The following is a 24,817-nucleotide window of genomic DNA, read 5'->3' as shown; positions in this document are numbered from 1 at the left end:
ATACCATGAGTTCTACCTTCTTGAACTCCTTTATTTTGATTCATCTCTCAGTGGGCTGATGTGCATTTTAAATAAATTATTTAGGAAGGTTGGTGTTGGATTTTGTGCTTTCTCAGCTCTTGCATAGCTGATTTATGTTCTGGTGTCTTTGTAGATGAAGCATAAACCCACCAGGTGTCAAATTCTTAAGTAAAAGCCCTTTCCTCTAAATCAGTGGCGTCTCCCCACCGTCTCCTGGAGTTGGGAGTTGCACAGGACATGGTTCTCTTACCGTTACCCACTTTTTATGCCAAGACGTTTGCAGAATTTTTTCTTTATTCTTGCATTTCAAACACATCATCAAGATATACCTAAGTGTTGACGGTTTTAAATATTACTGCTTAACAATAAGTCCTAAAGTTCCAGAGAACTAAATTTTTAGGAAGTGGGTTTTTTGGGGGTTTTTTAATTCTGTCTTTTGGGTTCTTGCTTCTGTTCTGCTTCCTCTTGGCTCCTCTTTAGAAATAATGATTGTCTGCATATCTCTACTTTACGTTCTTCATGTTTATCATCTCTTCTTATAGGTTTTTCATCCCTGAATCCTTCTTTCTGCAGGTCAGAGCTAATGATATTTATTTTGCCATCTGAGACACTGAGTCCATTTTCTCTTCTGTAAATCTTGCTCTTTACTGGTTCTCTTGTCCTTTCTGCTATGGCATTGTTAGATTCTTAAAGTATTACTTCTTCTATATTAATCAGTTTTCTTCTAATCAACGAGTATTTGTATATATGAATACTATAGGGAACCACAAAGAAATTGCTAGGTAAAGTTTGCTTTTATTTCCTGTAAATATTTTTCAAAAGTATGTTTTCCTCAGTCTCCAAAGTGCTTGGTTCTCCTGCAGTTTTTATGTCTTGAGTCTTTTTCACAGGTTGCAAACTTTGTGTTCATTTCCTCCCATACACCCATCCTTTACATAAAGAAAGATGAATAATGGAAGAGAATTTGCCATAAAATAGTACAAGTCTCAGTAAGACAGCAACACTTCTTTTTTTTATTTTACTGAAGTATAGTTGGTTTACACTGTTGTGTTACTTTCTGCTGTACAGCAAAGTGATTCAGTTATACATATATATATACATTCTTTTTCATATTCTTTTCCATTATGGTTTATCACAGGATATTGAATATAGTTCCCTGTACTATACAGTAGGACCTTGTTATTTATCCATTCCCTACATCATAGTTTGCATGTGCTAATCCCAAATTCCCAACCCATCCCTCCCCCACGCTCTCCCCCATGGCAACCACAAGTTTGTTCTCTGTCTGTGAGTCAGTTTCTGTTTCATAGATAAGTTCATTTGTGTCATATTTTAGATTCCACATATAACTGATATCATATGGTATTTGTCTTTCTCTTTCTGACTTACTTCACTTAGTATGATAATCTCTAGGTCCATCCATGTTGCTGCAAATGGTATTATTTCATTCTTTTTTATGGCTGAATAGTATTCTGTTGTATATATGTGCCACATCTCCTGGTTGTTTCCATGTCTTGGCTATTGTGAATAGCAAGGCAGCAGCATTTCTTGAGAGAGCCATGAGCATGAGCAAGTCCATTAATGGAAGTTCATCTCTGTGGGGCTGCTTCTCCAGAAGGGTAAAGCCAGTGAACCTAGGTCAACTTTCCATCTCTGTCTCTGTTGGACTTGACCTGGAGCCACGTCCAGGTGCATGGCCTTCTCCTTTGTGCTGCTTCCTGCTCCTATCACGTGGTGTCTCTTGCCCTTGGAAATTCCAAGCATGTCAATTAATGTTTCACAATGATGCTGTGCAACAAGTCACCCCAAAACACAATGACTTAGCAAGAAGCACTGATACAGATGTTCGTGGGTCTGCAAGGCAGCTGAGGCTCAGCTGGGAGGCTCTGCTTCTAGTGCAAGTTGAGTTCAGGTCTGCCCCACGTGTGTTCATTCTGGCCCCAGGCAGCAGAAACTTGGGGAAAGTTTTCTCATTGACAAGTCATTGTATGAGAGGGCGTACCCAACTGCCTCTGCTCATGCCACACCCACTACCATCTCATTGGGCAAAGCAAGTCATGTGACCAAGTCAAACACCAATGGGACAGGAATATTTTCCAGTCAACGGTAGAAATGGGGGGAGGGGTAAATATTTGCTTGGCAATGATTCAAATTATAACATCCATCTCTTCTCCAATGTGATGATCCACAATTGCAAAAGAGCTTCAAATGGAATGTCCTTGGTCTATCCCATTGCTGCTCTGATGCCCTCACATCACCCAATCTGGTGCAGTTGGTGTGTTTCTTCCAGAATCCTTAGCCTCGACTCCCTAACTTCCTGGGCACGATCTTGATCTGCCTTTTTAAGTGCTTTTATGGCCTTAGTTTTCTCGTTACTATAAAATGTTTGTTTTTCTTTAATTAAATTTTCATAGGCAACAAATAAAATTTTTAAAAATGAGGCTGGGATGTATAACTGAATCCAATAAATGTGGCACTGTACAGCTTAGCCGTGCACCCACTTTGTGTCTGAGAGGCAATGCCACCTGCCATCTGTGTGATCTGTTTATTAAAAGGGAGAGGCCACAGCTTAACCACAGGCTGAGGTTGTAGTCTGCTTCCTAAGTTGGAAAGTTCTACCACTTACCCACGTGCCATGCTCGTGATCTGGTTACGAAAACAGAGAGTTGTAATTCCTAAGCACGTGCCTTATTTGTGATCTGGTGAAACAAACGGAAGGAAGCATGACTTACCCAAGTGCCACGTTGGCAATCTGGTTACTGAGCACATGACCGTACAGCTTGACCACATCGTTGCATTTGTGATCCGTTCCTAGAACAGAAGGCCAGGGGCTTCACCAAGTGTTATGCTTGTGGTCCGGTTAATAAAACAGAGTGCCACCCTACATTCCCACACACCATATTTGTATTCCAATTACTAAAACAAGGAGGCAAACGGCTTAACGCAGTCTGCCTTTGTGATCTGGGTGATGAACAGAGGACCATGGGCCAAACCTTGGACTCCTGTCTGGTTGTTTCCTAGAGGAAAAAGGAGGTCTCTGAACTGTGTGGGGTTTCCTCTGGGAAACAAAATTGGGTCAAGTATATTCTAACTAATTATGGGTTCTAAGAAAAACACCATCTAGGTTACACATCTCAATCTCAGAACAAAGTGTCTTAGTTCTCTTAATTTTTAACAATTGATGCTAATATGTCTGTAACATGGAAGGGACACACAGCCTTACACTGCCATTCTTTTCTCTCACTTCTACATACGGCTTTTGTTTCCTACTCTCCATTTAGCCTAGACCCATTTGATTTGGGCCTTCTGATTCTTTAGCCTCTGTTTGGTCACCTGTTCTTTTCTTCATCCACTTTACATCCCATATTTTCCATTCTTTATGTCTCTTAATTGTCACTAGAGCTCAATTCCTCTTCTTGCTTTAACGCTGCAATGTATTCAAGGCCCCTTTTGTTGAGTATTTCCATTTGCTGAGTGTTTCTCTTCCTGCCTGGGGGTTTTCCTCAATGCACTGGTTGCTGTTTGGCTCTCTCTCCTACCCCCATCCCATCAGAAATGGCTTTCCTCTCTCTGAAGATACTCACCAAGAATGACTTGTCTAGAGTCATGGGTGTAGTAAAAGGAATGTTCCTGAGTGAGACAAGTGATGCAGTGATGTCTCATCCTATTGCTTTGCTGAAAGCCAGATGGAGGCTGTCAGGAGAATCCTAAAAGCCTAAATGACATTCTTTAAATGAGAAAGAAAAGCGGGTGTGCTCTGGCCACGAGGAACTGAAGTCCCTTCTCAGACAGAATTATGTGTTGGCCAACTTCAACCTCCAGCCTGGAGCAGACGTGGATACTGTGAACCTAAAGACAGAGATGAGATTGGATATCCCATCATTAACAGCTATCAAAATTATGCCTTATATTCCTATTACCTTGCATTTTTCACTAAAAAGATTTAACATTTCTTATTTGATTTGATACTCACAAAATCTCTCTGAGGTGGATAAGGCAGGCATTCTTCTTGCCATTATTATTGTTATTCTCTCATTATTACTAGTCTTATTATTCTTTTCATTATTAATATTACCTATTCAATGGTTGAGGAAACAGAGTCCAAGCTATTAAGTGACCTGACTAAGGACACTTAGATAGTTAGTGGCAGAACCTGTTTTAGATTGTGAGTCCTTGCACATAAGACATTTCCATCAACCCCCTCGGCCATATGTTCTGAACCCGTTTCTGCATTTAGTTTCATGATGGTGCAGATATCTCAGCTGATTAGGCTCATTTTCTGAAACTGCCGCTGTTGCCAACCAAGGTGTGAGGAAACAACTCTGGACGTGGCATCTGGGCCTCAGTTGAGTCTTACGTCTGTGATAACTAACCCGGTGACTCGGGTTCCACTTAACTTTTCACGTATGAGCCACAGCAAAACAAAGGGTTGGAGAATGAAAATGTATGAAGAGAAAGGAACTGTGCCTTTTAGAATAGAAAGACCTTTATCCACATTGCAGCCCTATGACATAAATAACATTATCTCTATTTTTCATAGGGAAAACTGAGGAACAGAGAAGTTTAGTAGCTTTCACTGGGTCACGCAGCCTGTACACGACACTGCCTACACAGAAACCAAGGTTATGGACCTTTTCTCAATTTATTCCTACTAAGGACACATGCATGCGTGCACGACACACACAGACACACACACACACACACACACACACACACACAGAGGTTTCTTCATTATGCCTTCCCCTTCAGTCAGATCTGCATACTTGCCTTAACCCTCTCTCACATTAATAAAAATGAACCACGTGGGCCCGTCAGCACCTCCTTTTGGATGTGCAAAGGGGAATTTCGTATGTTTTTTAGTCTCAAGAGTTGCTGTGAGGACATGAATACTATTCCTATGCTCTCCTGCGTGTTTCCCATCTTTCCATTGCATCATCCTGAGACACCACAGACTCTGCAAACATCTCCCAGGGGTTGGCTAGAGTGGGCTCCCTGTCGGGACCCTCTGCTCGTATCTCATGGGAACCAGCTCTTTGAGAACGTGTTCACAGTTTACACTGTGCCCCCAGACTGCGCGGTCCAGTAGCTGTGACACCTGGCCCAACAAAGCACGACGTACCCTGTGTCCAAACTCGCGAAAATGAGATGACTTCTTCCCAGACCTAAGTGAGCTCTTGGCAAAAATGCCTTTACTTTATAAACAAAAACCAAACGTAAACCTGTATTAGATTCTTGTTGCTGTAACAAATGACCACACGCTTTGTGATTTAAAACAATATAGATTTATTCTCCTAGAGTCCTGGAGATCAGAAGTCGGAAATCAGTTTCACTGGGCTGAAATCAAGGTGTCGGCACGGCTGTGTTCTTTCTGGAGCCTCTGAGGGGAGACTCTGTTTCCCCATCATTTCCAGCTTCTGATGACCGCCTGCATTCCGTGGCTCATGGCCCCTTCCTCCATCTTCAAGAGCACCACTTCAGTCTCTGCTTCCTTCGTTATGTTGCCTCTCCTCTTTAGCCAAATCTCCCTCCGCCTCCCTCTCAGAAGGACCCTGGTGATTACATTTAGCGCCCACCCAGATAATCCAGGGTAATCTCCACCCCACCCCCCCAATCCTGCATCTCAAGGCCCTTCACTTATTCACATCTGCAAAGTCCCTTTTATCATGTAAAGGAACATGTTTATAAATTCCTGGGATTAGTATGTGGGTATCTTTGGGGCCATTATTCAACCTACTACGAAACCCACTTCTAGGGCAGTAGAAATAACTCTGGAGCTCCCACAGGTTCACACTTGTGCACACAGACAGTTCATACCGAATCTAAAATCATATATCTCCTTGTCTTCTGCTACATTATTTAACCTCTCTGACCTCTGACATCTTTATCTGTAAAATGGGCATAACGTAGACTCCACCTCCTCAGTGCGTTAACCCCTGTGAGGCTTAAGTGAGGTCACGTCTGTGATGTACCTGGCACAGAAGAAGCTTGCCGTACATGTAGGCTTTCCTCCTACCTGCTACCAGACAGGCCAGCTGGATGCTAAGCACTTGGTATCCAAATAGTCCATTCCTGGGGGATGTCCTTTCTCAGGTCTGCAGCCGGAGGACCCATCAGTGGGTACAGCTCCCAGGCGAGTTCTCTGCATTACAGATCTTCCTCTAGAAAGGCACTGCCAATTGAAATGCAGCCCCTCCTCACCCACACTGTAGTCAAACACTTCTTCCGTGGAGCCGGGGCTCTGTGATGAGGCAACAGCCACACAGAGTCCACGTGACCCTGGACTCTGGTTAAAACGTATCAGTATGTGCAGTTTCCTCCAGGACTTGGAGGCCAGTCCTTCAACTGAGCATCACTGATGTGGTTGTCTCGGGTTCAGAGCCACGCCCTATAAGAAATATGGAGCTGGAAGTACTACTGCGACCTCCTGTGGGCTGAGCAGAAACACACGGAAATGAGAGCAGAGGTGGGAGCAGACAAAGCCCACCTTGTCTGTCGGGTACTGGCCAGCAGTGGGGGAAAATGGGCCACTTCAGCGTCCCCTCCAACCTGCCCTGTGGTCGAGCACCCTTGACAAGGAACAGAAGGAGAATCACTGCCCGGAAGGGCTGGGGTCTGAGCTGCTTCAGGAGCAGAGACTGGGGAGGGGGACCTGCCGAGAGTGTTAGCCCCCTCCTGACGTCATTCAGAGTGGAGACTCTTTTCCAGAGGGCAAAGCTTGTCCGTGTCAGCCAGAGACTCTGAGTCACATGTCTGCCTCATAGGGCTTGCAGGGGGTGGAAAATTCCTTCCAGACTGTGGCAGTAAGTAGGTGCTCAATCTCAGTTTGGGCGTGATTGTGGGTTTTCATCTTTCTTCTGAGTCGCCACTGCATTCCAGGGGGCATTTGCAGGGGCTGAACCACGTGTTACGACCCAGTCCCTGACTTGAACTGACTCCTTGGGAGACTGAAGAGCACGGCGCTTCCCTCCCTCTGTGTCGTCATGTCCCCTGTCCCAAGGGCAGGGACACCTGTGCGAGTCCAGACGGAGCCATCCCAGCCTGGCACCGACTGTTGTTTTTTCAGTGCCTTTACCAGCCCCCCATTTCTTTGCCCAACCTGTGCATCGTGTCCAAGGCTCCAGGTGTGTCTGCCTCTTTGCTCATGGCGAGGAGGGGGACTCCCAACACCTTGCATTTCAATCTCACTGTTTAATTCTTCGTGTGGGGAAAATCTTGGAGCCAGGAATGACTGCAGGAGTCTCTCTGGTTACACTGGTGTTGTCCGCACTTCACAACTGGGCACCATTGGCAGGCTGATGGCAAGACACACCCTTTGGGAGGGTCTCCTTCTTAGACAGGGGAAGCTGTGTTGCCCGTGGTGGGGAGCCAACCATGAAACGGAAGGCGCAGGCAGGAAGTTCTGTAGCTCTAATGACCTTGCGTGACCTTGCCGCATTGATGCTCAGGGCACTTAGAAGACGGCTATATTTTTATGCTGCACCCAGATAAATGGATGAGCCACGTGGATGGGACTCTGCCCAAGATCCTGTCCAAATGCCCCAGAGTATAGGGGTCACCACCGTGGCAAACTGTAACCAATTCCACCCCCTGGCTGGGAAGCTCTGACCCACTGAGCTTCCCTGCAGCCCTCTTTCTCTGTGGCATCATGCCTTTTGATGATGGGCAGAGAAAAGAATAAACATGGGCTTGTCCCACTGCTTATTCAGCTCATCCTTCTCTCAGAAGAGGAAGCCACTGTGTCATCAAAGTCACTTCAAATAATGGCCCCAAAGATACCCACATACTAATCCCTTCTGTGAAAGTTGAAATGTTTGGATTCACCTAAAAGCTGGCGGGGGAAGATGTCGCCTCCAGCTGGGCAGGTCTCAGCAGGAGGCAGGGGCGGGGCCTGGGGGCCAAGGCCTCAGAGAGCAGAGCACCCGGGAGACAGCAGAGAGCTCCGTCCTAACAGCGGCCGGGCCTTTCATCCCATCAAGGATTCAGGACTTGCCTGGAGACACAGGCACCCCTGAGGTTCCTCCCGCAGAAGGGAAATGCATTCAATTTCCTGGCTCGTTCACATTGAAAAGATAGGGAATCTGATCATGGGAAGTTTCATTGCCCTGGGAGCTCTTCCTGGCCTTCTCATGGATTTGGTGGCGGAACACTGAGTGGGGAGAGAAGGCATAGGAAACTCTTTGCTTTGGAACAAATGGAGAAATCACATTTATTCATTCAGCAAACGTATGTCCTGCATCCAGCAGGGACCAGGCTCTGTAAAGGGACTGGGTGTAAACACTGTGAGGTGCAGTGCATGCCCTCAGAGGCCTCATCAGCTGCTAGCAGAGGCCGTTCAACAGAGAAAAGTAACTCCCAGTGGAAGAGCAGTGGTAAAGAGATCTGGGGGGCCCGAGGCTCCAGTGCTGCCCCTGTTTGAACCCCCTGAGCTGGTGGAGGGAGGGGGGTCTAGCGGGTCCAGCTTGCCGCCAATCCTGCATGCTCCTCCCTCTGAGTCCAACTAGGAGAGAGGACCCCCGAAAGGCCAGGGGAATCCTTTGACACCCCCATCGTTTACATCAATTCCCCAGAAGAGGGGATCTTGAGAAAATGATCTTCCTTTTCTGTCGGCGCCACAGAGCTGCCTGACTTCTATGAGCCATCACAGAAGGGTCCTATGTACCTACTTAGAGACTATAATTCCTGGAAAGCACAGCAGGAAGGCCGGGATGTTTTGCCACCATGGTGGGCAGCCATGTGCTGGGAGAAGGATCTTCTTTCTGGACTAGAACTTTATATGCCTTAGTTCAAACCTAACATCAGAGTCCTCTGGAGGGCTTGTTAAATACGGGTTCCCAGGACCCACCCCCAAAGCCTGTGATTCATCAGGTCTGGGATGGGGCTGGACTTCTGCATTTCCAGCTAGTTTCTGGGTGATACTGGTGCCGCTGGTCCAGGGAACACACTTTAGAATCACTGGGCTAGATGAATCGAGGATGAACAGCCATCTTCCCACTTTAAGAGAACCAGGCTTCCGGAGCAAGAGGTAATCTGTATCCACAAAGCGGCTCGTGGACACGCACAGTGCCCAATGCTCAGCGAAAATCCCCACAACCACTGGGCAATAGGACCCGAGAACATCCTAGCCACTCTCTCCTTCGGCAAGTCGCGCATTTGGGTTGCGTGTTTCTCATTTATGTATTCGGAAACAGAAACAATAACAACTATAACATTGGATTAATTACAAGTTAACAAGCCTAAGAAAAAGAATGCAGAGGAGGAGCTAATCATGGGAGAATTGTAGGAGAGGCCTGTCTCACGTTCTTTAATATTTTAATCTTTAAAAGTGATGCAAGAGATGTTTAGATCTTTGTTTTTTTTAAGCAGCAGCCATAAGCAGCTGGGACACAAAAGGAAAAAAAATAATCATAAAATACATAAGACAATGAATAATATAAAATAATAAGATTATGGAAGGAAACAAAACTACACTGCAGAATTAAAATCTTCTCCAGAGACAGTAGGAACAGAATTAACAGTGCAAAAAAAAAAAAAATGAGTAATGTGAAATACAAAACAAAGTGATGAAAATTATTAGAGAAAAAAATGAAAACTTTGGAAACAAAGAATAGAAATCTAAGAAGCATTCGTGTTCTGGAGAAAGGAACGTATTAGATAGAACAGGAGAAAGACAAGAACCAAAGTGATTGTCAGGAAACAGGAGGCAGAAAATGACATTGGTGTAAAAATGAAAAGCCCCCTCACAGGGCTTCCCTGGTGGCGCAGTGGTTGAGAATCTGCCTGCTAATGCAGGGGACACGGGTTCGAGCCCTGGTCTGGGAAGATCCCACATGCCGCGGAGCAACTAGGCCGTGAGCCACAACTACTGAGCCTGTGCGTCCGGAGCCTGTGCTTCACAGCAAGAGAGGCCGCGACAGTGAGAGGCCCGCGCACCGAGATGAAGGGTGGCCCCCGCTTGCCACAACTAGAGAAAGCCCTCGCACAGAAACGAAAACCCAACACAGCCAAAAATAAATAAATTAATTAATTTTTTAAAAAAGCCACCTCACAAAATTCCAGCCAAGATTAATGCAAAAACATGTCGTTTAGCAGAGCATGGAAAACATTTTTTTAGTTTCACGGCTAATGAAATATTCCTACTAGTGTCCAGGAAGAAACAAAAATGATCTTCAAAGTGAAAGCTTAGGCCACCATCCAATCTCTTTGCTCCTCCCCTGCAATAAACAGCACTGGAACTGGAGAAGTTCCAGTGGAGCTTGGAGGGGAAATTTTGTGCGATTCTAGAATTTTCTACCAAACTAAGTTGTCTGTCATGGGATGTGGGGAATGGGGAAGTATTATCAGATTAGAAGAACTCAGAAAATGTAATGTTCACAAATGCTTCATTGTCAAACTATTTTTTTAAGTTTTGTAGCAGATAATTGGATGGAAGTCAGGTACTCAGGGTTGGGAGAGTCATAGAAAAATGGAACTGAGCATTGAAGTCAATTAAATACAATGAAATAGCAGTAGCTGTTATAAATGTTACAAAATTAAACGCAGAAGCCAAATACTGTTTTAGAACAAGTTGCAAATAGTAGAAAACGTGTCATGATAAATCTCAAACTTATGAAGACTATAAAGTGTCAGGTAAGAGACAGGAACATGAAGGTTTATAAATCTTCTTATCATATGTAAGGAAAGATGAGAAAATGCAGTTTAATTTCTTGAATTTGATAATATAAGAAATTATGGCTTAAGTAATGCAGTTGATAAATGGAAAGATATCCACCACTATAATCAAAACTAGGACAACTGTAGGGTTTTCTTTTTTCAAAAGACAAAAGGCAAGGAAAACCTAAGGAAGGTCTGAAGGCTAGAAAGCAGGAGGTGAACTAACAGAAATACAGCCAAACATGTTTATAACAATATATGAAAATGTAACTAGACTCCACCATTGGAAGGCAAAGAATCTCACGTTAGATTTTTTAAAACTCCAACTCTATTCTCTTTGTAAGAAATGTACATTCCCTTTATGAGACATACCTTTTTTTGAAGTTTATAAAAAACTTTTATTGAAATATAGTTGATTTACAGTGTTGTGTTAGTTTCAGATGTACAGCAAAGTGATTCAGTTATGTGTGAGTATATATATGTATGTATATATATACATATATATGAAATGTGTGTATATCATATATATATTCTTTTTTAGATTATTTTCCACTATAGGTTATTACAAGATATTGAGTATAGTTCTCTGTGCTATACAGTAGGTCCTTGTTGGTTATGATTTTATATATAGTAGTGTGTATATTTGAATCCCCAAATCCTAATTTATCCCTCCCAAGAGACATACCTTTTTAAAAAGACATGTGTATAATATAACACAGAAAGTTTAAAAACCAAAGGAGAGATGTTTAATGGAAAATGCACACACAAAGAAAGCAAGCACAGCCGTATTGATGTATAAACAGATGCTTTTCCCAATAGAAGGCACTTAAATGTTCTTTAATGACAGATTGTGTATATTGATAGCAACGCACAGTACCATTCTGTACCCATTTCCAATGTGTGGGTGTTTTCCCCACACCACCAAGCAATTCTCCATCACCAGCTGGGTGTTCTACAGTTCAACTCAGTTTTGACACTCTCTACCCAGAGACTATATCAGATCTCAGAAGTTAAGGACTTGAGCTCACAAGACTGCCCCCGACGCCACCACCTCAGAAGCCAATCACAAGTCCAGCTTCTCACCTGTGCTTCTGATTGGCCTGTAAATCGGAGTTTCCCACAACCCACCCCTTGGGTTCTATTCATTTGCTAGAGCAGCTCACAGAACTCAGAAAATCTGTTTACTTACTAGATTACCAGTTTATTACAAGGCTATTAAAGGATCCAAATCAATGGCTAGATACATAGGGTGAGATCCCAAACAAAGAGGCATCTGTCCTCATGGAGGTGGGGGCCTGGCATGGCAGCACGTGGGTGCATTCTGGTTCACTCACCTAGAAGCTCTCTAAACCCCCTCCTTCTGGGTTTTTATGGAGGCCTCACGACATAGCCATGGTTGATTAAATTATTGGCCATGAGTGATTGATTCAACCTCCAGCCCCTCTCTCCTCCCTGGATAGCAGGGGATGAGACTGAAAGTTCCAACCCTCTATTTATGACTGATTCCTCCGGTGACCATCTCCTCCATCTTCAGAGGATTTCCAAAAGTCACCTCATTAACATAAACTCCGTTGTGGATGAAAGGGGCTTGTTATGAATAATGAGACGCCCATTTATGGCTCTGATGTGATTTCAGGAACTGAGGACAGGAAACCAAATATGACAAAGATGCTCTACGGCTTTTATCACAAGAAATTCCAAGGGTTTGGGGAGATGTGAGCCAGGAACAATGGACGGAAGACCAAAATATATACTTACTAAAACTCCTAATATCACACATACCTCACGCATTCTGTAAGGGAGGCTGCCCATCCGTTTATCTTGATATCCTCCCAGCGCCTTTCCTGGGCTTTTTCGTACTCAGGACACTCTTCCCAGGTGTTACCATCTTTTCTGATGACTTTTATTATCATCTGTATGCAAGTGACTTCCAGGTCATTAGCCCATATTTGTACATCCTACTGCCTCCTGGGCTGTTCCAGAACCGCCAATGCACACATCCATAATTTCACGTCACCTTTTTCTCCAAGCCTTTTCTTCCTCTGTTCCCATTCGGCTGAACGTAAAACCCAGGTGTGATCCTGATTGGTTCACTGAGCTTCACCCTCCACACACGAGTCATCTTGTCAAACTCTCTTACACGGCTCTTGAATGCTCTCTGTCGCCACAGTCCACAGTTAAAAAATGATTAAAGAAGACAATTTCGGCCATATCAGCAAACTTTATTTAACATTTCACGAAGCGGACAGGCTCCATTCCGAGAACTGCAAAATGGGGTAGAAGGCAGGAAGCTCTTATAGGACAAAGAATAAAGAAAAAAGAAGAGAAAAAACAGAAAATATTTGATTGGCTGGGGTCACAAGGTCACCCTTGTTTGGCGTGAGAAAGCCCGGAGTTGGATTGGCATTTGGGAGTTGGCCGACTGGACATACGGTGTTTCTGGTCAAGAGGAGTGTTTACAGGGACATAAAAGTTATCTAGGTTTTGGTTTGCTGGCGTGACACCCCGGGGCAGAATTGTCTTCATCTCGGGCCTGGCAGGCTACTTCAACACCACCGTAGTTTCTAAACCTGTTATTTCAATAGCCTTCCCTCCGGTCATCTTGCAGCTTGTGCCGGCAAAGGGTAATTTTTCTCAGGCTCAATCATGATGAAGTAAGTTCTCTGTTGAACATCCTTTCGTGGCACCCCATCCTACCCAAAAGGTAAAACTAAGCTCCATTCCTCAAAAAATTAGGCATAGAATTACCATTGATTTGGCAATTCCCATTCTAGGTACATACCCCAAAAAACTGAAAACAGGGACACGAGCAGAGGCTTGGACACTTACATTCATAGCAGTAACAGCCACAAGGCAGAAGCAATACCAGTATTCAGGGATGGATAAATAGAGAAACAAAGTATACATACGATGGAATATTGTTCAACCTCAAAGAGGAATAAACACTACGACATTGATGATCCTTGCAGACATGACCCAAGCAAAATTAACCTGTCACAAAAGGACAAATACTGTACAGTTCCACTTCCACGAGGGACCTAGAGCAGTCAAATGCACATTTGGCTATTTACAGAAAGTAGAATGGTGACTGCCAGAGCCTGGGGGCGGGGCGGGGGTGGGGGGGATGGGGAGATAGTGTTTAATGGGTAAGGAGTTTCAGCTGGGGAAAATAAAAAAGGCTCTGGAGACTGCCGGTCGTGATGGTTGCACAACAATGTGAATGTACTTAATGCCACTGAACTGGACCCTTCGAAATGGATAAAATGGTAACTGTGTGTTATGTATATTCTACCACAATGAAAAAGTAAAAGCAAACAAGCAAAAAACAACCAGGCTGTGGATGGACCTTGAGATGATCCTAGTAAGTGAAGCAAGTCAGACAGAGAAAGACAAGTCATCACGTATATGTGGAATCTTAAAAAAAAAAATGACACACATGAACTTATTTACAAAACAGAAACAGACTCACAGACAGAGAAAACAAACTTATGGTTACCCAAGGGGAAAGAGGAGGGGGAGGGATATATTAGGAGTCTGGGATTCACAGAGGCACACTACTAAATATAAAATAACAAGGACCTACTGCATAGCACAGGGAACTATATTCAATATCTTGTAATAACCTATAATGAAAAAGAGCCTGAAAAAGAATATTTAGATATATATAACTGAATCACTTTGCTGTACATCTGACACTAACACAACATTGTAAAGCAACTCTACTCCAATAAAAACAACCACCACCACCAAGCTCCTCTCCATGGCCTTTATTGACTCGCACCCTGCCCACAGCTCTCATCTCATCCTGACCACCTTCTCCTGCTCCAAACTCAACATGTGGCCGTTTGATGGACCTGTGAGCTTTTATATTCCCCAGGGGTTTCCAAGCCATCCTGGGTGGCCCTTCACAGCGAGTTATCCCACTGAATTAAAATCACTCATTTGCTTGTCTTTGGAAAGCAATCAACATCTCGCTCACCTTTGTGTCTCCATCACAGTGTCTGGTGTGGAGTCAGCCTCCATAACCATTTGTTGAATGAGGAAATCCATCTTTCTGCTGTAAAGGATAGCCTTGTTTAGAAAATATTAGGACTAAAAGAACAATTTGTGGAGATGCAGTTATTTTCCACAGACTGCAGTGTGTTACTCATGGTCTTTGACACATCAAGTCATCCCCAGAAACTAAGGTTATACGAGATACAGATGATAATTGTAAGACTACATAATATAATTAATAAGGATATTAATATAATTAATAACTGTATTTGTGTAATTGACTCTACAGAGATTTTACCAGAAGGGAAGACTCCTTAGGTTCCTAAAAATAGCAGCTGTACAGGCTAAAGTGGATCTTTAACCAAGATTCACTAAAAACAGAATAAAACAACAAAAATCAAACCTGGAGGAAAGAAAAACAAATAGGGTTAAAAATACCAAATGGGATAGAAGAAGCATTGAGAGAAATTTAAAATTGTGGAACTGTTGTGCATAGTTACATGCTAACAGTGATGAAAATCTTTTGGCTGGTTTTCTGAAAAAGGACGTGATTTCAAAATTGACTCAGGGCTTCCCTAGTGGCGCAGCGGTTGAGAGTCCACCTGCTGATGCAGGGGATATGGGTTCGTGCCCCGGTCCGGGAAGATCCCGCATGCCGCGGAGCGGCTAGGCCCGTGAGCTGTGGCCGCTGAGCCTGCGTGCCCGGAGCCTGTGCTCCGCAACAGGAGAGGCCACAGCAGTGAGAGGCCCGCGTACCGCAAAAAAAAAAAAAAAAAAAAATCAAAATTGACTCAAGAAAAATTTACAAGCTCAATGGATTGATCACCATGGAAGAAATACTTGTTGGCATTGTGCCATATTGTTTTATAGTGATTTCTTTCAAACTTGTAAAAGACAGCTCTATTCTGACAATGCAGAAAACATGGAATTCTACTCAACTGATTTTGCTTAAGTATTAATACCCTCACATTAAAACATGACCCAGAGAACCAAATAAAAGGAAAACTATAGATTTCTGGAATCTCCATTTTTCCTTCTCTCTTTTTTTTTTCTTTTTAAAATTTATTTAATTAATTAATTTTTTTTACATCTTTATTGGAGTATAATTGCTTTACATTGGTGTGTTAGTTTCTGCTTTATAACAAAGTGAATCAGATATACATATGTTCCCATATCTCTTCCCTCTTGCATCTCCCTCCCTCCCACCCTCCCTATCCCACCCCTCCAGGTGGTCACAAAGCACCGAGCTGATCTCCCTGTGCTATGCGGCTGCTTCCCACTAGCCATCCATTTTACATTTGGCAGTGTATATATGTCCATGCCACTCTCTCACTTTGTCCCAGCTTACCCTTCCCCACCCCGTGTCCTTAAGTGTATTCTCTAGTAGGTCTGCGTCTTTATTCCCGTCTTGCCCCTAGGTTCTTCATGACCTTTTTTTTTTTTTTTAGATCATATACATGTGTTAGCATACAGTATTTGCTTTTCTCTTTCTGACTTACTTCACTCTGTATGACAGACTCTAGGTCCATCCACCTCACTACAAATAACTCAATTTTGTTTCTTTTTATGGCTGGGTAATATTCCATTGTATACATGTGCCACATCTTCTTTATCCATTCATCTGCCGATGGACACTTAGGTTGCTTCCATGTCCTGGCTATTGTAAATAGAGCTGCAATGAACATTGGGGTACATGACTCTTTTTGAATTATGTTTTTTTCTGGGTATAGGCCCAGTAGTGGGATTGCTGGGTCATATGGTAGTTCTATTTTTAGTTTTTTAAGGAACCTCCATACTGTTCTCCATAGTGACTGTATCAATTTACATTCCCACCAACAGTGCAAGAGAGTTCCCTTTTCTCCACACCCTCTCCAGCATTTATTGTTTGTAGATTTTTTGATGATGGCTGTCTTTTGATTAAAACCACTCACCTGGTGTCAGGACTTACTGGAGCTCAGCTTCTTTTGCCTCATCACAGAAAGAACTCAGTGTGAGGCAAAGCGGCAGGCCAAGAGTGAGTTTATTAGCATAGGACGCTTGTGGGAGATACAAGTGGGCTGGCAAGGGAACACAGCCCTGAGAACAAAGAGGGCTACATTTTTATAATCAAATAAAAAGTGGGGAGGAGAGAAGACCACCTCTTCCTCATTCTTGGGCAGATGTCATGGTGCTATTTAGATCATATATATATTACTAAAATATGGTAATTTATCTCAGGTTTTGGTATAATATCCCCTTTCACCTAGTTTCTTTCCCCTTTCACCTATATTTCTGTCCTGGCCACATGCAGAACTGCTACTCTTCAAGGACTGTTAACTCTCTGAGTTTACGTAACAGGATTCACATCCCGTTTCTATTGTCTTGTGTTTTAAATATCAGGGTTTGTGGCTTGAGTGTGTCTGGCACTTGGATGCTCCTGGTCTTTCAAGGTAGAGTAGCTTGTTGCTAGGTTACTGGATTCTTTTCTTGAGTGGTTATTCGCTTACAACAGTCTCCCAAACTCCCTTAAAATTCCTTTTCTGTCTTAATCCCCTAGTGAGATTTCTAAACTGACTATTTAATTATCCTACTCTATCCCTATCAGGGGTATTGGAAAATATACCCTTCTTGGGGCCTCTGTAACTTATATCCTCAAAGTGGCTTGTGCCCATAGAAGGTTGAGAGCCCAAAGATGATTTTAAGTTTTGAACAGTCATAGTCTTTTAGTCCCAGGCTGTTTGCTCTTGGCTCCCTCAAAAAGTTAGTCATTTTTAAAAAGCTATTTAACTCCAGTTGGTTTCTGCTAATATCCAGAATTATTTTTGAGACATACCTCTCTCTAAACTTAATGACCAGCTTTCTGGGAGAGCCGCCTAACATATTCAGAGATTTTAAGAAGGGACATTTTGATTTGTTTTAATAGGTTTGGATTGTTATTTATAGCATTTCTCAATTTTATCTCTTCCTAGTAGGAGATGAGAAACAATTGCTTCTTTCAATACTGCAAGACCAGAAATTTTGGGGTTGTCTCTATTCTGGCTTGCAAAACAATCAATTCTTTCCTGAGTTCATCACCTTTTTTTCAAATTGAGTATAATTAACATATAACATTATATCAGTTTCCTATGTATAAGATAAAGATTTGAAATTTGTGTATACTGTGAAATGCTCACCACAAGAGGTCTAGTTAACATCCATCACCACACATAGTTACACATTTTTTGTGTGTGAGGAGAACTTTTAAGATCTATTCTCATAGCAACTTTCAAATACACAATACAATGTTATTAACTATAGTCACCATGCTGGATATTACATCTGCAGGACTTATTTTATAACTGGAAGTTTGTGCCTTTTGACCCCCTTCACCCATTTCACCCACTCCCCACCCCCCTGCCTCTGGAAACTACCCATCTGTTCTCTGGATCCGTGAATACGGGTTGGTTCGTTGGTTTGTGGATTACACATGTAAGTGAGATCATACAGTATTTGTCTTTCTCTGTCTGATTTAGTTCACTCTGAGCTCATCTCTTTCTTGTAGATGAGCAACCAATTGCAACCAGAGCCTGCTGTGTCCCAAACTTATTTATTATTTTTTTTGTGTGTGGTACGTGGGCCTGTCACCGCTGCGGCCTGTCCCGTTGCAGAGCACAGGCTCCGGACGCGCAGGCTCAGCGGCCATGGCCCACGGGTCCAGCCGCTCCGCGGCACGCGGGATCCTCCGAGACCAGGGCATGAACCCGCGTCCCCTGCATTGGCAGGCGGATTCTCAACCACTGCACCACCAGGGAAGCCCTGTCCCAAACTTTTTACCCATTCAGTGTGTATCTGCCCTCTGAGTTATCACAGGCAACAACTTTACCAAATGTTTTGCTACGACATAACATGGGTTTTTATCTTTCCAGCCTCCAATAACAGTTTTCTTATTTTCCTGACCCTGCAATCCATACATCATCTTTTAGAATTTTTGTTATGGTAGCTTTTCATTTCTATGTACTAATTTCTATATTGTTGACGTAAACCAAGTTATACCAAATCTCCATGGCTACAACGAAGGGCATTTGTTACTCGCATTACTTTTCCTTTCTGGGCTATCTTCTCCACTTTCTCCTCATTCTGGGACCCCAACAGAAGGAACAGCCTCTTTGTAGGACAGAAGGAAAAGGACACAGGCTAGAACCACGCAATGGCTATTAAAGATGTTAATCGATGTGACCTGTGTCAGTTCTACTCACATTTCATTGGCCAAGAAAGTGACGTGACCAAATCTGATAGAAATGGAGCGGAAAAGCAAACCTTCTCCCTGGTAGCGGAAGAACACAGGTGGAAACGCTACACCCTTTTTTTCAGCTGTTCTTCCTCATAAACATGGCTTGGAACGTGCATTTTATCTTGTTAGAGCAAGACACATGCTGGCTTCTTGGAAGATTTAAAACTTTCTAGAGACATATGCATTGTCTGAAGTGTGACACACTCCAAAGTACATGAGGTGTGGAGGGGTGACAGCAGATGGCTGGATGAGTAGGAAACCAAACTAGCAGGTGGCATCTTTTTCTCCAAGATTCTCTACTGAGGGGGGAATCGCATTCCTTGAATTCCCGAGAAGTTCCTGCAAGTTCACAAGTGTGCTTGGAGCTGAGCGTGGCAGAAAACTGCTCATCTGATGTCTTGAAAAGCTGGGACAAATCTCTGTAGGAAGACTTAGGGCTTGCTGGTCATGCCCCAAGCCAAATTCTCACCCCCAAGTGCCCCAGACCCTCTCACTCCTCTCTTTTTTTTGTAAATTGATTGATTGATTTTTGGCTGCCTTGGGTCTTTGTTGCTGCGCGCAGGCTTTCTCTAGTTGCAGCGAGTGGGGTCTACTCTTTGTTGCGGTGCACAGGCTTCTCATTGCGGTGGCTTCTTTTGTTGCGGAGCACGGGCTCTAGGCGTGTGGGCTTCAGTAGTTGTGGCACACTGGCTCAGTAGTTGTGGGTCGCGGGCTTAGTAGTTGTGGCTCACGGGCTCTAGAGCATAGGCTCAGCAGTTGTGGGGCTCACGGGCTTAGTTGCTCCGTGGCATGTGGGATCTTCCCGGACCAGGGCTCGAACCCATGTCCTCTGCACTGGCAGGTGGATTCTTAACCACTGTGCCACCAGGGAAGTCCCCCTCTCACTCCTCTTTATCTCCACAGTTCGACATGCAGAGGATAACTCTGGAAGAGCTGAAGCACATCCTCTATCACGCCTTCCGCGACCACTTAACGATGAAGGACATTGAGAACATCATCATCAATGAGGAAGAGAGCCTGAATGAGACCTCGGGGAACTGCCAGACGGAGTTTGAGGGCGGTAGGTACCTCTGCTTCTGCTCTCTACCTGGTCTGGGATAGGCCGGCCGTTCCACATCCTCTGTATGAAAAATGGGTTTACAGTCTCTTGGGCCGAAGTGGCCTTGGACGGAAGCCACAAATCCAGGACCGAGGTTAAAAGATCCTTTTTGCCAAGATGTAGTAGGTTTCTTTTTTTTCTGCTTTTTTCCCCCAACTCTGCATTTTTGCAAGACCTGTATTGACCCTTCCTTCCTCCGGTGACCCTGAGGTCTGTGACTTGAGTGGCTTTGTGGTGTTGGCCTTTATTTAGTGGGGGCTGCGTGGGGTGATGTAAGGAGGCTGTTTGAGCTATCTGCAAACCTGGGTCAAGTCCAGTGGCTACTTGTGTGACCTTGGGCAAGGGGTGTATCTTCTCTGAATGAGTTTCCTCACCTATAAACACCAGGATAATTACACCTACTTCACAGGATCCTTAGGAATGAATGAATTACCTCCATTCTATGCTCTCTGAATATACACTGGCCCATAAAAGCCCTGCTCATGAAAAAACTCTCATGAACTTCACCAAGAAAATAAGGTTCTCCTGTGTCCAAAACAGAGACCCGTGAGAGGTCATTTTTCTTGGACTCACGAAGGAAAGCTTTAAAAAAAAAAAAAAAAAAAGGCTACCTTATTCCCTAATCAGTAGAGAGTTCCAGGGAAGTTAAATAATTGACTCCCTCTTTCCAACTTTGAAAATCAGAGCTGCTTTAACAGCTCTGATGTACAGAAGTTTTTTTCATTACCTTAAAACAGCATAGCAGGCTACGGGCAATTTTTAACTTATTTAAGGTTGAGACTTCTTTAAAAGGTCTACTGTTTTTTTCGGTTCTTTTTTTCTGAACATTCCAACAAGCCAATGTGTACAGATGGTGAGCTGTCACATAGACACCAGAATGGAATTTGGTTCTTTGGTTTGGGAGCTGCTGTGTTAGAATCAGCCGAGGCCCACGACAGGCAGACAACGCGGGGCTGAGCTTGTCTAGGTGGACACGGTGGTACATCCAGACCTGGGCGTCCGTGGGCCCTGTGAGGGCTGAACTGCTACAGGAAACGGGAGGTGGCTTCTACCCCGAGGTGACAGAATTAACTCAAGTCAGGTAAATAGGGAGTGGTGGGATCGGGGTCAACTTGACAGCAATGCCTCCTGGTAAAGGCGTTCACAGTGAAAATGTTCAAAAGTGCTGTGTACAGCAAACAAAACCCAGCTGTGGTCCAGAAGGTGCCTTGGTTGCCCTGCTTGGGACTTGGACCATAGCATCAACGTCTGCGTTTGGAGTTGGAGCCGCAGGGACCACACAAGGGCGAGAAGGTCACAGCCAACGCCGTCTGCAGCCGGGCAGGCAGGGGAATTGGGAGGACGAGGACGGGTGAAGAGGGCAGGGATTGGATTAAAATTTGAGAAAACAGCAGGCCTGGCTTCTCCGTTCCATCTTGATTTTAGCTGGCAGACTCAGTGCTCAAACAGTAGAAGTGTTTGGGGGCTCTAGTCGCCCTGCTGTGAGACACACTCTTGAAATGAGTAGGAAGAGTATTTCTGAGCCCTGCATTTTCCACAAGAACCTATGTTCATGGATTGGTGCTTTATTCAGAGAAATGTCACAAGTCTTAGTACTTTCAGAAAGGTCAGACTGCCCTGGGAAATAGTCTGAACTCTAAGCACTGTCCTTTCATTACTCAAAAGCTCATCTATTAATCAGATAAACAGCTGACGTAGGGCTTTCCAAATAGAAGTCTTCCTGGGCCTGCTTTAGTGATTAGTACATATAGCATTAGCAACACTTACCGTTTGGGGGTGATTGATAAGGGCCAGACACTGTGCTTTAAAATTCATGATCTTATTTAATAAAAGGAATACTATTTGTAACTCACACCTTGATTTCTTGAATGACCTCTGTGAGCTTGATTACGTAATCCCTTTTACAGATTTTCATGTCAGAGAGGGTTTTTAAAATACATCAGCGCTTTTTGGCCCCAAACATAACCTCATTGTGTTTGCGTTTAGGTGTAAGATTTTTCCCATCTCGGATATGACCGAAGTCACCAGTGCATGTATTTTGATGCCCACAGCTCTCTCCAGATTCAGGAAAGGGGCTCCCTGATTTTACTCAGGGCAAAGGAGTCTGGGAAGAGATGGACGCACAGACACAGAATTCACCCTGGTGCCCTAGGACTGAGAGAGTCCATTTGAGACCTTGTGGTGACCTTGGCCTTCTCCCTTCCATCTTTCCCCCATGCCTGCTGCCCACAAACGGGGAGCTACTGGCAGTTTGAGCCTCTCCCTGCTTCTACCGATGTCTGATGGCGTAGGTGCATGGCTTGTGCTTCCTAAATCTTCTCGGCCTCCAGCTGTTTGGGCTGCCCCGTCGCCCCAGTGATCAACTCCTTCCTGTCTGCTCTCGCCCTTGACCCAGGCTGCCCCTCGCCTGTCCAGCCACTTCAGCCAAGGCCTCGCTGACATTTCAGAATCCCCCTCCCACCTGCCAGCCGGCACCATCCCACATCTTGGTCAATCCAGCATCTAACTCTGTAGGGACGAGGTGATTGCCTTTCCTTCTTTCAATGATGGAACTTTTTTTTCTTTTATTTGGCCGCGCACCACGAGGCATGCGGGATCTTAGTTCTCCGGCCGGGGATCAAACCCACCCGCCCCTGCAGTGGAAGTGCAGAGTCTTAACCATTGGACCACCAGGGAAGTCCCAGCAATGGAACTCTTATCTCTCCAAATTTTATCTTCTCTGCAACCCCAAATGACCGATGGGGGAACGGGAGCTGGGACATTTCCCCCAGGCCCCAGAGCCCCCCTCAGGCCACCTCCACTCTTTCTGCTCCCCACTCAGGAAGCTCTCTCCTGCTCTTCTGAGAGCTCTGCCGCAGCAAATATGTTCCCATGCTGATTAGCTCGCCTATAAAGCTGGGTGATCCATGGCGCTTGGAAATTCTGCTCTATTTGGTGTCAGAGGAAGGAATCAAGGTGTAAGGACCTATTACACCTAAAGATGTAAGAAATCTTTGCCTTAAAAAAGTGAAAGGGCACATCGGTCTCTGAGCAAAGAAGGAGGCGATAGTCAGAGAAACAGGCATTCTGTAGCAGAGTCAGAAGTTGAAGAAGCCCACGTCAGATGTCTTCGAGTTCAGCAAAGCTGGAGCTTCTGGAGTGAGGAAGAGGTTTGAAAATGCTGCAGCGTGTGTCCGTTAGAAATTAACAGGAGGGCTTCCAAAGGCCATCAGCATCATTCTATGTCAATGATTATATTTTTCACTTTTATAAATCTTGGGTCTGATACTTGCACAAAGGTGTTTGGATTCTGTCCATTAAGTCAGGAAGTATTGATTATTCCTTCCACGTGAATGGAAGAATAAAGAACGGAGAAATAGGCCAGGGGCCCAAAGGGTGTGGGACCCCTGATGGGAGAGGTTTGAGGGATTTTTTTGTCTTCTTTTTAGTTTTCATTTTGCCTTGATTTTGTTTTATTTATTGGGTTTTTAGGTTAATACAAACAACACGCGCACACACACACATACACGGAGCCCCTCACACAGTCTGATCTGCCTAATCTTTATGGTGCGTAGGGCTCTGTGATCATAGGTAGGCGTTACATTTTCCATCTTCTCCCAAGGAAAGGACAAGAGGAAATAGGATGAAATTCCAAGTTACATGTAAGGAAAGTTTTCCTGACTTCTTCAGGAAGTCCTGAATCGGGGTGTCACACCATGGATAGAATGCACTTTCCTAGAGCACCAAGAGAAGTCACCTACAGAAGCCCCTGGGAAGGCAGAGAAGAGACTAGAAGCTAGAAGAATCTAATGCAAGGATTCTGAAGTGGACTTTTCCTTCATTCACACCTGGTTTCCAAGTGGAAAATCATCAACTTGAGTCAGACACTTGACCAGGTGTCACCCATGTGCTGGGTGCTTTGGGCAAGAGCTCACTTAACCCCACTCAATTCAGGGGCTCTCTGGTGTTACCCACTGGTGGGCAGCCTGTGTGTCCCCAATCCAATGAGAATATTTCACTAAAAGTTGGACTTCCAGACCCTTCCAATCCCTCAGACATTTTTTTAAAGTCCTTTACTAAGATAGATTATGCCTGATGTACTAATGTCTTATCAAATGGGTCAGATGCAAGATTACGTGACTACCCACAATGCCCCATCACCATCCATGCTAAATAAGAGAGGTTTAAGCTGGTTTGCTTCCGTTGGACCACTTGTAATCACCAGCTGTTTTGATTTTGGAGAACATAAGCTCAGTGACACTGAGAGACGAATTTCACATTTTATTATTTGGTTCCAGTCGCTGACATCTGTGAAACTAAGTGGTCTTGTGATTGAATCATCTATTTGCCTGTCACCAGATCCTTATTAAGTGTTCTTAGGATAAATTATGTTATGTACTAAGTCCAGGAGGAAAGGGATGAGGGAAAGCTGTCTGGCGTGCTTCCCAAGTGCTGGTCATTTGTTAACACATTAGACCGACCTGTCAGCACGGCCTGAGGGATCAGTTCTGTGGTTCCTGTGGGACAGATGAGGGAACTGAGGCTCAGCAAGATGGAGTCATTTGTCCGAAGTCAAACTGCGAGTAAGGCTCCAAATCTAGGTGCACCTGACCGAACCCCGCCCTGGCTCCCCTTTAGTGGCCCTGGGTCATTTCCCCGCGCTTAGGCGTTTCAAAGACTCTTTACAGAACGACTCTTCATCATCCTCACTCCTTTTCCATTTCGTCGCCAGTGAAATCACATTATATTTGGAAGTCAAGTAGACGTGCGGCAAGATCTGTGTGTGAGCCCTTTCAGGATGCGTCCCCCAAGGCTTGTCCCTA

General features: G+C 44.3%; 1 protein-coding gene across 8 annotated transcripts in view; it reads left to right on the top strand.

Annotated features, from left to right (window-relative positions):
- CALN1 (calneuron 1) overlaps positions 1-24,817 on the top strand; it is a 469,972-nt gene that overhangs the window by 429,644 nt on the left and 15,511 nt on the right. For all 8 annotated transcript variants that reach the window (XM_060285810.1, XM_060285813.1, XM_060285811.1 and 5 more), the window contains one exon: positions 19,820-19,976. In XM_060285810.1, the coding sequence (XP_060141793.1) occupies positions 19,820-19,976 (157 nt within the window). The remainder of the gene's footprint in view (positions 1-19,819; positions 19,977-24,817) is intronic.

Source organism: Globicephala melas, chromosome 15 (assembly GCF_963455315.2).
Source record: "Globicephala melas chromosome 15, mGloMel1.2, whole genome shotgun sequence".
In the NCBI taxonomy this organism is placed as follows: domain Eukaryota; kingdom Metazoa; phylum Chordata; class Mammalia; order Artiodactyla; family Delphinidae; genus Globicephala; species Globicephala melas.
Note: the sequence above shows the minus strand (reverse complement) of the source record. Positions and strands in the feature narration are given on the sequence as shown.